Source organism: Typopeltis vanoorti, chromosome 14 (genome assembly GCF_054136105.1).
Source record: "Typopeltis vanoorti isolate ZY-2024b chromosome 14, IOZ_Tvanoo_1.0, whole genome shotgun sequence".
NCBI classification, from domain to species: Eukaryota; Metazoa; Arthropoda; class Arachnida; order Uropygi; family Thelyphonidae; genus Typopeltis; species Typopeltis vanoorti.
The window spans coordinates 82,932,540-82,950,835 of NC_143562.1; the positions used below are offsets into that span (position 1 = coordinate 82,932,540).

The following is an 18,296-nucleotide window of genomic DNA, read 5'->3' on the forward strand; positions in this document are numbered from 1 at the left end:
TGTATTAGTGAAACCGGATGTAGTCCTTGTGTTCTGAAATTCTGATATTTGCTGTCCTGCCTGTTTGGCCAAAGTAGGACAGCTTACAGCTGCATGGGACCTGGTATACACCAGGTAGGTCTAGGTGGGGGGAGGTTGGTCTTTAGTAGAGCGGATAAGGGATGCTAATTTTTTTTATATGGTCTGTAACAAGAAGTCGTTTTTTTTTAGGATTTTTGTAATTTTTTCAGAGGTGCCTCGGATATAGGGTATGGTGATGGATTTAGAGTAATCCTTGTTGTGAGGGGGGGGGGGGTTGTGGTAACCAGAAGAACAAATGCAATTCACAGACATAATGCAATGGCTCATAGACTTAGCTGCTTCAACCATAAATCCAAAACAAGCAAATAAACATTTGAGTATTACACGTGTCTGACACTGCTTTCCTCAAACACCATTTGACTAGCTTCTTTACACTGCTAAACATCTTTCCCATCCTTAGGCCATGGCACTGATCCAAGCTGGCTCCTCAGTTGGTCATAATCACTCATTTTGTCATATCTTACTCAGAATTTGAATCTATCTTCACTGCGTGAAGATAGATTCAAATGCTGTGTGCCTGTTAATTAGTGATAGTCTTGGGTTCAATCTCCACTGGTACTCTGAGTACCAGTGGAGATTGAACTGCCCACTCAGTCTCCAAACATTAGATAGGGCTAAACAGCCTTGCCTATTCCCTATATGCGGGAATAAAAAGGCATTAGCTGATTTTTTCCTCCCTCGATGAGTCTTTGGACTCCCTGGAGGTGACAAATAATAATATTTATAATAATTAAGGGGATACAAATCCCTTGTTGTTCGACTGCCAGTAATTCAACTGCCATTATTTCAGACATTAAATACAAGTGTTAGGGACCACGAGATGGCAGCACTTGTTGAGCCGTCTCTCTTCACTGCATGCCTGTTAATTAGTGATAGTCTTGGGTTCAATCTCCACTGGTACTCTGATTGAGTACCAGTGGAGATTAAAATGCCCACTCAGTCTCCAAATGTTAGATAGGGCTAAACAGCCTTGCCTATTCCCTATATACGGGAATAAAAAGGCATTAGCTGATTTTTTCCTCCCTCGATGAGTCTTTGGACTCCCTGGAGGTGACAAATAATAATATTTAAAATAATTAAGGGGATACAAATCCCTTGTTGTTCAACTGCCAGTAAGCAAAACTTTAAGATCGAGAACTACGAATCTATGAGTTTCATATATACTGAAAAAAACTATTGGCGAATCCAAGTGTACGTTGAACAACAAGAGATTTGTATCCCCTTAATTATTATTAAGGATGCCAGAAAAATAGCCGTTTGGCTTTCAGTTTATGTAATAATAATATTTCTTTAATTTCTCAATATTTTTCAAGAAATGTTTTATTTATTTATTTTAAGGTTGATAATGGTGAATAAAATGAAATAAACATAAAAGTACAAAATCGAAAAAAAATATTACTTGAAAAATACGTAAGTAGTCGCATGGGATCAAAATGTCAGAAATCACTCCTTACTCCACAACTGATTGTGCCGATGGCTGCACGCAACTGATTCAGCGAGAGCAGGGGGGGGGGGGCAGCAAGAAACTCAGCTACTTGAAATTGCAACAAAATTCTATCAATGGTTTTGTCAGACATCGAACTTGAATGATGGCTAGGATCAAATAAACACCAAGAGACTAATTAAAGGGTTAAATAAGTGGAAGATAGCACTAATAAACTATCCTTTGAGGATACATATCAGGAAATGATGATTAGCCCCTTTCCTATTCAGCTACTGGAGAAGCAGAGGTGGTAGGGTTCGTGAACAGGTTTGCCAGCCTGGTTCTGAGTGATTAATGTTCAGCAGCTCAACAAAATGAGAAATGAATTCATGATGAGCCCAGTTCATCATGAACTCAAATTGTTCTGACAGACTTCGCGATGAATTTCAGTGCTGGGATGATCCAAACTGGTCTGCAAAAAATATTCATTCACAATATGGTGAACTAACATTTATTGCAGGATGCTACTCAATGAAACAATCCTCATCTTAGAAATAACTGAAGAAAGAAATATCTTAATGAAAAAATCCTCATCTTACTTAAAAATAACAAAACAAGAAACAACAGCGATCAGCATCAGTGAACAGACCACAGATGAAGTTGTGAAAATTTTCTATAGATGACAAGATGGTTTTTGTACATAGTGAATGCAAAAGCTAGGGAGAATGAATGTGCGCTGAATTAATAACCACAAGCAGTAGCACACTCAGGATTTAATCTGCGGGAGGGGGGGGGGCAAGTAGAGTAGACGATTTGAGAATATACACTGTGCAATGCATACGACCTATGACTAAGCATCTGCAATGATTGCTAATTCATAAGTACAGAAGTACAGCAATAGAAGACACCACATAACATAAATTTAAAAAAAAATGAATTTCAATTAGGAAAACATTTTTGGAAATTTTCTAGTTTTTTCTTCTTCTTTTTCTTTTTTTTGCGGGGGAGGGGGAACAGGCCACTACCCCCCCCCCCCCACACACACACCCTCTGAGTAGGTATGCCACTGACCACAAGACAAAATGATGCATGACTAATAAACAAATACAATTAAAATCAGAGCAAATTTTCAGAAACATATGCTATTAAATAAAAATTAGTAACATCCATTTTTACTGCTATGTCAAACGTAAGTTAAAGTTTTTTTTAAATAACGAAACCTGTGGTGCGTTCATAATTAGAAGAAACACACGTATAAACCACAGTGAAAATTATTTAATTGTAAATAATTTAAATTATTTAAACCGCAGAAATCTGGCCTCTCTCAACACGGAATTGAAAATCCAAACCATAGGATCCATTGGGAGAAGGCTAAACTTTTACATAGATCTTTATTTAAACATGAACGTTTATACAAAGAAAGTTCTGAAGCCCTACTACACAGACCAAACCTAAACCGCAACGACGTTCTTACTATTCCTAAAGTATGGGAAATTATCATACAAAACTGTGTTAAATAATTAACGTTTTTTTTTTTTGTACTACTTTAGCACGTTATGCACGTTTTCATGAGATTCTATTGTAATCATGCGCCCTAACTGTATGTTATTCCTAATTTTTGTTTAAATACTGTACTGATGATGTCCTAAGATACTTAGGATGAAATATTTACAATTAAATAATTTTCGCTGTGGTTTATACGTGTGTTTCTTCTAATTAAGTAAGTTAAAGTGTTTTGACTTTCAATTACCTTCCAAAAGATCCCGGGCAAGTCCAGGATCTGCAGAAGTCCTTGCAATAAACTCTGACAGGATGGCATCCATTCTACATGATTCTCATCGCACCTTTAAATAGACAATTTTCTTATTAAATTTTTTGCCTTTGTAAACTTCATTTTACAAAGTTTACAAATTTTATCCCATTCATAATTGACAACATATAGCTGCAAATAAAAATTATACAGGAAAAATTTTCTTAAATTTATTTCTAGTTTTCTGAAATAACTGTATCTAAGAAGTGTTTTAATGAAATCATTTAAGTAGAATACAGTAATATCTGGCATGATTCAAGTTCTCTATCAAAAAATGTCATCGTCATCATCAAATTCCTGCCATGTACCCTCAAGGGGTGTACAGGATATGACAGTACTACATGAAAAAATTACATCATTACTAACTTCCTATCTACAATTTTCCTCCAAATCAGTCTGTTACTTGTCAAGACTCCAACATTATCAGATCTTATATTTCTATCATCTAAGGCACTTTGTACCGTATCAATCCACCTATATCTTGGTTTTCCTCTGAGTCGTTTTCCTGCCAACCTGGCAGAGAACACTTGTTTTGCTAATCGTTCCTCTCCCATTCTATATAAATGACCATACCACCTGAGATTAGCTCTGCTACTGCATTCCTGGATGCTGACAATGTCAAGTTCTTTCCTAATATCCTCGTTTTTAATATGATATTGCCATTGATGCCATCTGTTCACACCTCTAATCTTTCTCAGTACTCTCATATCTGCGGTCTCTAGTCTTTGGTCAAGTGTTTTACTTCAGAGCCAGGTCTCAGATCCATAAGTTAAAACTGGTTTGAACATTGTCTTGTATACAGCTAATTTAGTGTTCTGACTAATTTCTCTCTTATTCCATATGAATTTATTCAATTGACTTCCACCACCATACCAGCTTTGCTGATTCTGTTGCCTATTTCTATATTTAATTTACCATCTTCAGTAAAAATTGTGCCTAAGTAGCTGAAATGTTTTACTTATTCCACAGGTTCTCCATTCACAATACAGTTGACATTTTCAATGATTCTGCCTATTTTCATTGTCTTTGTCTTTTTATTGCTTACCTTCATACCATATCTATTACAACAGCTATTCAATTTAGTCAGAGAATCTTGCAGACTTGTAGCAGATTTATTTAGAAGTATAACACATCCGCATAAAGCAAAGAGCTGACATTAATATCTCCAATTTTGATATCAGGTTTAATACCACTTTGCTTCATAATGTGATCCATATAGATAATGAATAACAGAGGGGATAATGTACATCCTTGTCTCACACCAGATTTAACATTAAACCATCTTCCTGTACTTCCTTCAATTCTAACTGCTGACTTACAACTCAAATAAAGACTAAGTATTGCTTGATATAATGTCCCATTGACACCATATAACTGCAGCGTATTGAATAGCTTCTCTCTTGGCACCTTGTCATATGCCTTTTCCAAATCGACAAAACTTAAATACAGATCTTTGTTATATTCCCATGCTTTCTCGACTATTTGTCGTAAAGTGAAGATCTGATCCTGACAGCCTCTATTTGGCCTGAATCCAGCTTGTTCTTCACCAAGCTTTTCTTCCACAATTCTTCCCAACCGTTTCTCAAGTATACTTGCATAGATCTTGCCAGGAACACTCAGTAGGGAAATACCTCTGTAACTCTCACATTCAGTTTATTTCCCTTTTTATATATGGGTACTATGAGAGCTCTACTCCAATCATCGGGAATTCGTCCCTCTGTCCAGGCTTTCTGAACTATGCAGTGCAGCCACTGTAAGACTTTTATACCACTATACTTCAGCATTTCTGGTCGAATATCATCTACTCCTGCTGCCTTTCCACATCTCAAGCCTTTGATGGCTTTTTCTACTTCAAGTATGGATATGTATTCCTGACTGCATGCCTGGTCAGTGTTTTTTTTATCACTGTGCTGTCATCACTGCTTGTTTCACTCAGCAGTTTTTCAAAGTAATTACTCCATACTTCAAGGATATCTTTTTCTCCTGTTTTCATGTTACCTTTATCATCTCTAACTCCTTTTACAGCACTCTTTCCTCCATTCCTAAGCTTCTTCCACAACCTCCAGAATATTTTGCCACCTTCTTGATATTTATTTTCTATATTTTTGCCAAAGTCCTCCCATGACTTTTGTTTAGCTAGTTTTACACACTGTTTAGCTTTCTTACATTTGTCTCTGTATTCTGTAAGAGTAAAAGCTGACTTATTTGCCAGGAACTTTTGACATGCTTTCTTCTTTTCCTTCACTGCCTCTTTAACTTCCTGTGTCCACCAGGGAGTTCTGATTTTTTTATCCTTGCACACAACCTCACCACATGCCTCTCTGGAAGAATCAACCAATGTTTTCTTCAGAGTTTGCCACTGAATTTACAAGTTTGATTCCTGTTCTCAAACTCTTTCGTTTTCTTTTCAATAATCTTTCTGTATTTTAGTCTACAGTTCACATCTGAGAGCTGCTCAACTTTTATTGGCTTTAAAACTTTCTTACATGTTATTCTTTTCAATATGAAATTCAAAGTCAAATAAAAAAAAATAAAAATAAAAAAAAATAAAAAAACGTGCAGACTTCAAATTTGATTCCCTCTGGTAAGTATTAATCCCACACAAAAGAGTGCACTATGTTATTTGTGTACAACTACTAAATGTTGAAAACAGTATGTCAATGTTTTTCTGCTAAAGGATATACATAATCTTGGGAGAAATTTTCTGAATGGTAGTGGTGGTAGTAATAGCAATAGAAGAAAGGATAAAAGAGGGAAAGCAGGTACAATAGGCTTGAATTTTGAATGTACAAACACATGTTAGCTGGTCATTTAGATGCCAATGCAACCAAAACGTAAGAGGTGAATATATTGTGTGCATGTGTAAATTACATCTATTGTCTGGCCAGTATGTAATGTCATGTAGGATGAAAAAAACCCAAGATTCTGGGAGGATAATTCCTGTTAACTTTGAATGAGACCAAGTAACTTACCTTTAGGTTTAGAAAAATTTACAAATTTTCCTCTCATATAATAACAGGAAATGAAGTTGGGTTTTACTAGCTACAACAACTTACATTTTAATAAGTTTAGAGAAAAATGGAGGAATGATGGATGCCTGTTTTGATTGAACAGTACTCATGGAAATAGCTACAGAAAAGGCATAAAGTAGAAAACTATATGCGAGAGCAACAGAGATGAGCCTGTAAGACAGACAGAGAAAACAAAAGCTCACAGATTAGCCTAAAACACTGTCCTTATCTGAACAGCATCAAAGATTTTTTCTGTAAAGTTTCTGGAACATCACCCTTATATGCAAACATTATTATAAACATAAGGTACATTGGTGGGGTAAATTCAGGATGTATTGTATATACAGTCATCCCTTGACTTACATCTGTTGGAGTTACATCCTTCCAAAGATACAATGTGATCCCATAAGGGAATAAATAACATTCGGCAATACTTTCGAACAAGATGCAAGCGAGCATAAGGTAAAGCACACACAGTGGCAACAGTGTTTTCAACGGCAACCTCCCTCGGCAGTTGGCACGTGTCTTCAACAGTTCCTCTGTTGATTTTATGTTTGAGAAATGGGTTATTTGTGTATTTAGCATTAAATATTTCATGATGTTTTGTGCAACATGGCCCCTACATGCACAACCAAAAAATCTAGTGAAGAATCATAGAAAAAGAGGCAATTGATCTTGAAATGAAGTTGCAAATTATAAAGCAACATGAAGCTGGTAAGCCCCTCAATGTGATCACACATGACTTCGTATGGCCTCATTCTATAGCGATGACCATTTTGAAAAATAAGGATAAAATCTTAGAGGTCGTGAAAGGATCTGCTTCCATTAAATTGATGACAGTGACGAAGCAACGACAAGGTCCTATCTGTGATTTGGAAAAGCTATTTGCATCATGGAAAGAGGACTTGAACCAAAAGCACATACCCCACACTAGGATCATAACCGCTAATGCACTAAAGTCTCTTCAATATGTTGAAGGAGAAAGCAGGACCCGATTACGACAACGAATTCAAAGCTTCTTCTGGTTGGTTCATGAGATTCAAGCAACATTTTGTGCTGCATAATGTGAAAATGCATGGGAATCTGCAAGTGCTGAGAAGGCTGCCAAGAAGTTTGTGGAAAAATTGGATAAAATTATTATGGAGGAAAATTATTTGCCACAGCAAATATTTAATATGGATGAGACATCCTTGTTTCAGAAAAAAATGCCCGAGCAGACATTCATCCACAAAAAGCTAAAATCTATACCTAGTTTCATAGTTCTTAATGCCGTTATTACGAATCTGTTACGAATGTGGCTGGGTATAAACAAACCATTTGTGACATGGCATAGTGACAATCCACAAATCTTCAAAAACATTAGCATGCATACTCCCAGTTCATTATCGGAGCAATAAGTCGTGGATGACTCAAAAATTGTTCGAGGATGCCTTAATCAACTGTTATGCGAGTGAAATAAAAAGCTACTGTGTGAAAGAAAATGTAGAATTTAAAATTTTATTAATTCTAGATAATGCTCCAGGTCATCCGTCTTATAGCGGTGATCTTCACCAAGTTCAAGGTCATGTTTCTCCCTCCAAACACTACTTCATTGATCCAACAGATGGATCAGGGAGTTCTTGCAGTGTTTAAGGCTTATTATCTATGGAGAACTTTTCACAAGCCATTTCTGCTACTGAAGGAAATGGCAAAACTCTCATGCAATTCTGGAAAACATACAATATTTTTCATGCTATTAAAAATATTGCTGTGGCTTGGGACGAAGTGGCCTCTCAATGTATGAGTGGTATATGGAAAAAAAATACATTAAAAAAGTTTGTGCATGATTTTGGAAGTTTGTAATAGTGGACCCAGCAAACAATCTGAATCTCGAAGTGAATGATGATGACAACATAATTCAACTCATAGAAAGTTCCCCTTTGTTGACCAAAAGAATTGGTCGAACTGGAGGAATAACTGTTGCAGAAGAGAAAAAACGAGAAAAGGAAGAGGGAAAAGAGAAACAGGAAGAGGTAGTTAAACATTTTACAGTGAAGGGTCTTGCAGAAATGTTCTTTGCAGTTAGCGATGTTCTCAAAATGGCTGAAGACATGGACCCCAATGTTGAACGCTACTTAATATAGAAACTAAAGTACATGATGCGTTTGCTTGCTACGAACAAATTTATGATGAAAAGAAGAGGAAAAAGTAAAGTCCATTGGACATTTTCATCAAAACACAAAGGTTACACAAGAAGAGCCACAGCCTGATTGTTCACAGAGGGAGGTAATGAAGATATGATTGGGTGATTATTCTCCTGTTTTATAGTGGCAGTAACACACAGTACAGTTTTATAATAAGGTTAAAAAATTAATTCTAGATAATGCTCCAGGTCATCCGTCTTGTAGCGGTGATCTTCGCCAAGTTCAAGGTCATGTTTCTCCCTCCAAACACTACTTCATTGATCCAAGAGATAGATCAGGGAGAAGTCCTTAACCCCTATAACTGTTGATTTAATGTATCGACTTACATCCTGCCAGATGGAACAGAACCCGGACGTAAGTCGAGGGATGACTGTATATAATTATTTTATTTTTTTGACAGAGTTAACTGCTGTATAGTAAAGAGGTGATATCATAGCAAAGAAAGAATAAATTCTAACCATAAAAAAAAAAGAATACAACAGATGAAAATTAAACAATGAACACATGAAAGGAGGTTATTTTGTGCGGAGTTCACCCATTCCTCCCCATCCCTTAAGATGGGTTGAACCCTCCAAATGAGGGATTGAGTATGTATTTTATGATTGTAGATCTGTGTGTGTGTGTGTTCACGGGACCAGTTTACCTGTTCTGAGGGACAAAAAACCTGAGTTTACAGGCGATAACCCCCCCCCCCCACTTCCATATGAGACTGGAGTTGAAAGAGACCAAATAAAGGTTCCTCACATCTTGGACAGGAATCGAATCCAGGTTTTTCTGACCAACTGGGTTCATCTATACCGACTGAGCTATGGAGACCCTTACGAAAGGATGAGTACTAGCTAGTATTGTCATTATAACCACTATACCTCCAAGGAGTCAATAATACCTCATATTTTGAAATAAAGTTTAGTAATCAGATTTCCTTTATATATATAAAAAATAAATAAAATAAAATAAAAAAAGCAAGCAGAGCTAGTTCTTGTTGGGAAATCTAAATAGCAGAGATGGAAATGAATTCTAATCATATAGAAATGTTTTAAAAAAATATTGAAATTTTTTTTTCTGATCTTTAAGGTTTTGTTCTCGTTTTCAGACTAACTTTTCTCCAATAATATCTGTATACAAATGCTTCTGAGGTGCTCTAGTGTTGTGCTACATTATTATTATTTATTTTTAATTTTTAAAACTTTCCCACATATTTTCTATTTCAATGTGATACTATATCCTGCTCAAATCTAAATGGTAATCACTTTCTATTTCAAATCTATTATACATTCTTATGTCCTAAACCAGTCCAAAGCAATCATAAACAACAATAAATTTATTCAAATTAAGTGGATATTGAATCCAACATTATTTCAAAGCCAAATAGAGAAATAACAAGAATTTCGTGCCGAATATATAGAAGTTAAAAGTTTCAGTGGATCCAAGCATAAACCAACCTTTCATAAGAGGGCAAACTTGTGGTAAAAGTGGAGTAAGCTCTGATCACTTTCCTTAGTATTTCCCATAATGTAAAGCACATCTTCTTGCGGACATGAATGATGCTATACATTATGGGGGGTGGTCACTACCCAGACCAGTTTCGACCTTTGTTGAGCTCTCATCAATGGATAGGTAGACCCAGATGTAAATACCCAGGTTGAAGTGATGCAGAAGTGAAGCCTTTTGGCTCTTTATTTCAGTAACAAACTTATTTCTGCATAGATTCATCATGTGAATTTATACACATTTTTATGATGAAACATGGTGTAAGTGACCATTAGTCCATATCCTGAACAGAAGTCATGCCAATATTTAAAGCTTTTCTCTTTTCCAAGAATTTTTCCAAAACATTTCTATGTGAATGGAATCCATTTCCTGCTCTCTTATTTAGATCTCCCAACAACTAGCTCTGCTTATACACATTTATCATTTATATGAATTGTTTTGAAGAAAAATTGATTATTAAACCTGATATCAAAATACAAATTATATTATTGACCTATTCTTCATGCAGGTGATGATGTACTCTTAAATAAACTTTCCAGATTTTGGTAGGAGGAGATAAATCTTCTATATTTCAACTTTCATGACTAACCAAATTAACTGTTCTAACAAATTTGGTATGAAAATGGTATAGCAAGGATGTTATTAAAGTTGTCAGTTTGCAGAAGCGATAGGTGAAAAAGGATTGTTTCAGCATGCACAAATGATTTGAATAGTAAAAAATATGCAATGATAGAGGATATGATGAGTGAATCTGCTGCCAAAGTATGATAAGACCAAACTGATAAGACTTTATTTTTAGTAAATATGCACAATATTGCTAATCATTATTGGTGTTATTTTTTTTTTAATTTCTGATTCTATTTGAATGTGATTGTTTAATTGTTGATTTTATTACAAGATATTGTAATAAAAAAAAAAAAGTTTAAAAAAAGTTCTAATTGGCACCAGTGCATACTGAAAAAAATCGCATCCAAGACTTCGATATTCATTTTTATTATTATTATTCAGGCCTCCATGGAGTCAAAAGACTCATCATGGGAGATCCTTCATAGGAAACACAAAGTCAATCATACCACTCCTTAAATTCATTGAGTGTTCTTGCTCTCACCACTCTATCAGGCAATGCATTCCATGGTTCAACTACCCTCCATGCAAAGAAACCACTCTTCACCCTCTTGCTCACAACTTCGTTTTGCAACTTCCAGGAATGGCCCCTTGTCATCGCTCCTTCCCACTGTTCCACCAAGTGAAAGAACTCCCCAGTGTCAACATTGTAACTACCTCTCAACAGTTCAAAAGTCTCGATCGTATCACCTGTCTTTCTTCTATCTACCATACTCTGCCGTCCACATTCCTTCAGTCGATTCTCATAACTAACATTGTACAGCCCTGAAACCATCTTTGTTATCTGACTCTATACCCTTCCCACAGTTAAATTTATCCCCTTCATATCCTAGGGACCAAATTTGAGAACACCATTCTAAGTGTGGTCTGATCGGGGTCTTATACAATGGAACGATAACTTTTTATCTCTGCAGGTCATCTCTATCAATCATTACCCCAGATTTCTTCTCTTCCCTACTTCCTGCAGTACAGCTCCTCCAATCGAGTATGGCCTCCCACTGATGTGTCCCAAAGACTTTATATTATGCTGCATTAAACTGACACTCCCCATTCATTCACCCATATGTCTAGTTTATTCAAATACTCTTGCAGAGCTGCCACATCTGCATTACTACTAATAACCCTTCCAAGCTTCACATCATCTGCAAACAACTGAATATCCACCTGCAATCCACTGACAATGTTATTGATATAAAGGTTAAACAATACAGGTCCCAGTACCGAGCCCTGTGGGACCCCCACTTGTAACCTTCTGCCCCACCATACACAATTCTAATACCTATCAGACAGCCGATCCTGAATCCAGTTGACTAACCTAGAATCTAAACCCATGTGCTGAAACTTAAATATCAGCTTATCATGTGGCCCCTGTCAAATGCCTTTGCAAAATCCAAAAAACTGGCAGTATATGCCTTTCCCTCATCAACTGCTCTTGTCGCTTTATTATAAAAAGCAATCATATTACTAAAGCAAGAGGGCCTCTTAGCAAATCCATGTTGATTCTCACAGATAACATTACCCTTACCTGCCCAATGCTGTATATGATCACTCACTAATTTCTCCAAGACCTTAACAAATAATTGACATGCAAACTGGCTTATAATTAGACACTTCCAATCTACTACCACCCTTATGCAATGCCACTATCTTACCTTCCTTCCATTCCCAGGGGTACCTTTCCCGTAGCCAGACTTTCATTGAAAAGCCAGGTCAACAGAGCTGTCAGTTCTTTAGCACGTTCTCCAAGAACCTGTAGTGAAATATCATCCAGTCCCAATGCATTCCCATAGCTTTACTGTCATCCAGGGTACTCAGTATTTGGAACACGCTGTCCTCTTGCACCTCTAAACTGCCCTATCCCTCTAGTATTAAAAGTTACTTCTCCAGGATTACCTTTGGATCTTAGTGCCAATCTCTTCTCATATTCCAGTTTTGCCTTCCTCACCATACTAGTCACTCTCCTGGCCTATGTCATATTCTTCATGCATCTGCTCTCCACCCCTCTCCTTATATCTCTTCCATAACCTCTTTTTCACCTGCAGTTCCTGTTTGATAGTTCGTCATCTACTTTTCACCAAATTTTGTCCGCTTCTTCACTCATGGAATACAGCTTACTATTGCTGCTAACAAACAGGGGTGGCTCGTGCATAGGCACTGGGGAACTGCAGCACCCCCAATTTTTCTCGATATATAAATATATTTATTAATTAATTTATATTTGCTTGTAATATTTAATTTTATCATCAACAATCCTATACAATTTTCTTATTTTGTATAAAAAATAATAAAAATCCATCTTGTAGCACTTAGGAGGGCGATGGACACTAGCAGTGTCATACTGCTAGGCTCCCAAGCATATGCACATCATAGTGAGATGCGAGCTATTAGCGTAATGCAGCACTGTCTGTCGCACGGTTCCACTGTTGTTTATATGCAGTTTGCACCAGTAGTAGAGTGTCCGTAGTGCTTATCGTGTTTACTCCATCTCTTTAAATATTTGGACATTACAATTAAAGGATTTAATTGTAATGTCCAAAAATTGTGAATCCATTCCTTTAATTACAATTAAAGGAATGGATTTTATTCCTTTAATTTTGTAAAGTAATTTTGAATTATATTAAACTGTATAATTTTATCAATAATAAATAATATTTTTTCATATTTAATTTTTTTTTAATTTTTACCATAATTCTAATATTTTATCCAGACATGTATATACACTGTACTTACATTGTGTATGTATATTTCTAAAGTTGCAGCACCCCCATGATTTCAAGCCAAGAGTCGGCACTGCTAACAAATATTCCTTCAGAATTTCCCAAGCACTAATGATGTCCTTGCCTTCCAATTCTGCTCTCCATAGAACTGCCCCAAGTTGATATTTAAGATGATTATAATCACCTGCCTTATAATTGCACATACGTTCCCTTTACTTTGATACTCCTGGATGTCTATTCATCTTCCAAGTCAAAACCACATGGTCACTCTCCCCAACTGGGGGGAAGAGATGTCATCTCAGTTATTATCAGCTCTTCTGATGCTATGACCAAATTCAAACTCTTGAACCTCTTATTCCCTACTATTACATGTTGCCTAAGACGTCTGTCCCTCAAGAATTCCAGAAATTACATTCCCTTATTACTACATGCATTTTCCTCTTCCCAACTTATACTGCTGTAGTTAAAAATCTCCCATAGCAATCATTCTTCTCAAACTTGCCAAGCTCAACTGCCGAAATATTTCCTGCTCTCTACCCTCTGTGCTCCTTGGCTTGTAGCCACATCCCACTAAATATCCTGTCTTGCCCACCTCTACTTCACACCATATGCTTCCAAAACTACTAATGTCACTGCCTTCCAAAGCCTCCACTCTTAGAGAACATAAGTCATCACTTATCATAAGCAGTACTCCACCACCGTGTTTTCCCTTCCTATCCTGCCAAAAAATGCTGTACCCTTCTACTTCTATTCCTGTTATTATATCATCTTCCATCAACCACGTCTCAGAGATCCCAATAATCTTTGGCCAGGCTGATGCTATTAGTGCCACCAATTCATCTCCTTTGTTCCAGATACTACAGGCATTAGTATAAAGCATAAAAATGTCACTGCTTCTATGCCTATCATTATCCCCTCCAGACTCCACTGGACTCTGTGTTACCTGATGTCGCCCCCTTCTTCCAAGCACTCATTCCAACAAGAGGCCACCCCTGCTACCATCCACCCTGGGAATTCTAGTTTCCCTGCATTGACACACCGACTCATTTAGAAAACAGCAATCTCACCAGATGCCTACATCCTTCCTAATTCAAATGCAAGCAGTCTCTCGAATACAGCTCCTTTCTGTCCTCAGATGCCCTCCAAGCATCCACATATTCCAATCCTCTCTTCTGACACATTCTGGCTATTATGCTATTCATTATTATTGCTCTTCTGCTCAGCATCATTATCATACCTAGGTAACACACACTATCTTTCCTCTCTGCGTTTTCTTTTACACACCCTCAAGTATGAATATTCACTGATTTCAATATGAAGAATTTCATGGGAATGTAGTCTGCATGTTCAATGCACTTTGCCAAAAGATAATAGTTTTTGGTATGAAAACAAGAGATGAGAGAGAGAGAGAATGTATTAGAAATTGGCCAGCCTGGCTGGCCGAGTGGTTAACAAATCCGCTCTACAGCCAAAAGGCTGCAGGTTCGAATCCCACTGTGGACATGGATGTTGTGATTGTCTTTGAAAATACTAGTGGTGGTGGTGGTCGGTCGTAGATGGCATTGGTGTAGTTACGGTCAGTGGTGAAGACAGAGCTGCAGAGCAGGTGCCCTCCCTTGATGAGTCTTTGGACTCCCTGGAGGTGTCTAAAGACTCATTGAGGGGGAGGGCACCTCCCTACTAATAATAATAAAAATGTTTCATGAACAAGTGCAATAAATGAAAGTTGTATCAAAAGCAGGAGAATGAAGTTACTAATATTAATGATGTAAGGCAGGATAGTCAAAGTGTTCTAGAGAATGTAGTGAAAAGGAAGAATGATAATGTCAGAAATATGAATAAGAGTGTGAAAGAAGTACCTGAAAGTAATGTGGATAATGAAGTGACAGTGAGGCGAGAAATAGCGCACTTATGCAGTCATTCATAGAAAGAAAAAAAAAAAAAAACTTCAGTTACGGCATCTGGAAAAACTATTGGCATGTAGTATAGCAAGAGGACAAATAAAAGAAAAAGTGAATGGGAAAAGGATAAAAGTGCAAGAAACTTAGATATAAGAAAAAAGGTATTGTATGGAGATTCAATGATAGAGGTACTTAATGGGTTACACAGAGGTCAGCATTCATTGTATATAATTTATGGAAACAAAAAACAGCGCAATTACTTTACTCAAAATTAAGAAAAAAGTGCTTAACATTTTGACCTCTACATCAAGGTCATCAGAAATACATATTTATGAAAAAAAGTATGTCAGAGAAATACTTAGTAGCATTGATACTAACAAGTCACCAAGCACTGAGGTTTTCCTCTAGTTGTACTAAAAACTTGCACTCCAGATCTCATATCCATGTGGCTTTTCATGTGTGGATCAGATATTGAAAACATTCAATAGGAGGTGTTCAGGATACTGTAGCAAAAAATGTATTGGATGAAATTCAACCAAACTTGGTGTAAGTACACTCTGGAACATGGGGTATTCATTTAAGGAAAAAAAAAAAAAATACAAAATTCCATCGCCAGTGGATAACTGACACTAAAATCAGGTGATATTTGCATAATCTCCCTGTTTCTGCTAATGAGTTGGTGGATATAAAGAGAACAAACGGATTTGCATCATTCTGATAAGACTGAAGTGCCATGGATATCATCTTACCGGAACGTATGGTGCTAGTCAAACTTTACTATCAACAATGCAGTAACGCTAATGCCACACTTTGAGAATTTCAGCATTTCAAGGATAGGAGAAAAGATCCAACGACAATAACAAATCTTAGATAAATGATTTTACGATTTGAAAATAGCAGATCTTTAGCAGTGAGGCCAGGACAATGGCACAAATGGATTATTCTTCAACAAGTTCATGAAGTTGCAACTGCCATCGTGAAACACAGAATGAATAATGCACATAAGTCCAACAGTGCTTGGGTAATATTAAGGCAACTGAACATGCCATACTCAACTGTATGGAAAATCCTGTGTCAACTGCTGAGGTTTTTACCCTACAAGATCTTCCATACTCAAGCTTTGCTTCATGATGATGCAAAAACTCGAATGCAGTTTGCCCTGATGTTCTTAGCTTGAACAGAAGTGGATGATGCATGGCTGTGAAAGATCTTGTGGAGTGACAAGGCACGTTTTTATCTGAATGGTAATGTTAACTCACACAAATGGCATGTTTTTTGGACTGCAAATAACTCATTTTCCATCAGACCCTTTAAACACACCAAAAATCACAGTGTGGTACATCATTTATCTTTTTTCGAAGAACTTCGCCCAACAAGACCAGTGACTTATACAGTCTCTGTTGTTAGATATCCAGAGATGCTGTGCAACTTTGTTGTTCTGCAACTGCAGTAGCGAAGATGACTTGACTCTACCATATTCATGTAGGATTGCTGTACAATAAAAGTTACAAAAACACTTCATGGAGCACAGAGTGATTAGTTGTGCATTTCCCATAGAGTGGCCACTTCATTCACCTGATCTCAACCCCCTGTGACTTTTGGTAGTAGGGCCGTCTGAAATGAGTGGTATATGAAGGACCTGTTCCTGATTTAGCAACCTTGAAAGACAGAATAAAGCAGCATCTGAGGAAAATCAATGCAGAAGATGTTACATTCCACTGTAGATGTTATTCACATAATGATCTGAAAGGAAGGCATGTTGAACATCTGTAAGCTATATGAACATGAAAATTAATTTGTCTCTTCTAGCCATTACTGTTTAATCAAACCACATGCTTATAATGCAAAATGTCCCCTGATAGCAGAATTTTGTAGTATTATTTTTTATCTTCTGTAAATCAAAACCTCATGTTCCAAAGTGTATTTGCACCAAGTTTGGTTGAATTTTGCCAATACATTTTTTGCTAGAGGGCTCTAAAAACTCCCTGTTTAATTATGGCTGGCCACCCATCACACACACACACTAGCCGACTAAAAAACCTCTGGATTTGTTGCCATCAGGTTCACTTCTCTGCACTAACTAGTAGCCAGCCTGTGAAACCATTTTACTGCTGCAGAGGGTGAGGATCTGGGTTTCTACAGTGTGATTTTCATGTCCTTGAGGGTATCATCATCATAGGAGATTATTATGAAGGGGGAAAAGGAAACTGGACCCCTTGCTCTGGCTACAAACCACTTCAGACCTCCAATAAGCAAGGTGGTAGATGACTTTCATCATCAGAAAAAAGTCACCTACTACCTAGTAATACTTCCATGGGAGATGTTTTACATAAATGGTATACATAATAGTATACAGATGCAGAAGAGGCATTCAACTAATGAGTGCCCATTTTGCTAAATGCTGTCAACCTGGTCTATGCAGCTCACTTCTACCTCTTCACTGGATGAAGAAACTCAGGTGTATGATGATGAGGAGGTATTAGAGCTGTTGCACAAATTGAATAAGAATTCAGCAATAGGGACTGATGGGATACCAACATGGGTGATAAAAGAGTGTTCAGCTGAACTCGCTATTCCTTTAACTAGGCTATATAAGTGGAAAGAATGTATGGTAATCCTATTTACAAGGGAGGTGAAGACCGATGTATTAAACTATCGACCAATCAGTATCTCAGGAGTGGTGGTGAAGATTTTGGAAAAGTTGGTTAAGGCTCACATTCAGAAATGGGTCGACAGAGAAACTCTACTTTGCAATGAACAATATGGGAAGTTCATGTTTTAGCAACTTGCTCACATTCTATAATAATGTTATCATTGAGCTAGACAATGGGGAATTCATATACCATGATACTGTTTGGATTTTGCTAAGGCTTTTGACAGAATACAGCAAAAACACAGGAAAATGGATGTCAGTAAATATAAAGTTATGCACTTTGGCATGTTTAGATATCCAATGTTCTATTATATTGGTGAGATTATGCTAGAAGAAATTGATTGGTCTAGGGATCTTGGAGTGTTAATAGATAAGAAATTGAAATTCAAGGAACATGTAGCA

At 36.9% G+C, this 18,296-nt stretch overlaps 1 protein-coding gene across 8 annotated transcripts in view; it reads right to left on the minus strand.

Annotated features, from left to right (window-relative positions):
- The window catches only part of LOC150099713 (OTU domain-containing protein 7B-like), a 258,534-nt gene that overhangs the window by 190,705 nt on the left and 49,533 nt on the right, over window positions 1–18,296 (minus strand). For all 8 annotated transcript variants that reach the window (XM_090403711.1, XM_090403710.1, XM_090403708.1 and 5 more), the window contains one exon: window positions 3,255–3,348. In XM_090403711.1, coding sequence (XP_090259837.1) covers window positions 3,255–3,327 — 73 coding nt within the window. In that variant the 5' untranslated portion in view covers window positions 3,328–3,348. The remainder of the gene's footprint in view (window positions 1–3,254; window positions 3,349–18,296) is intronic.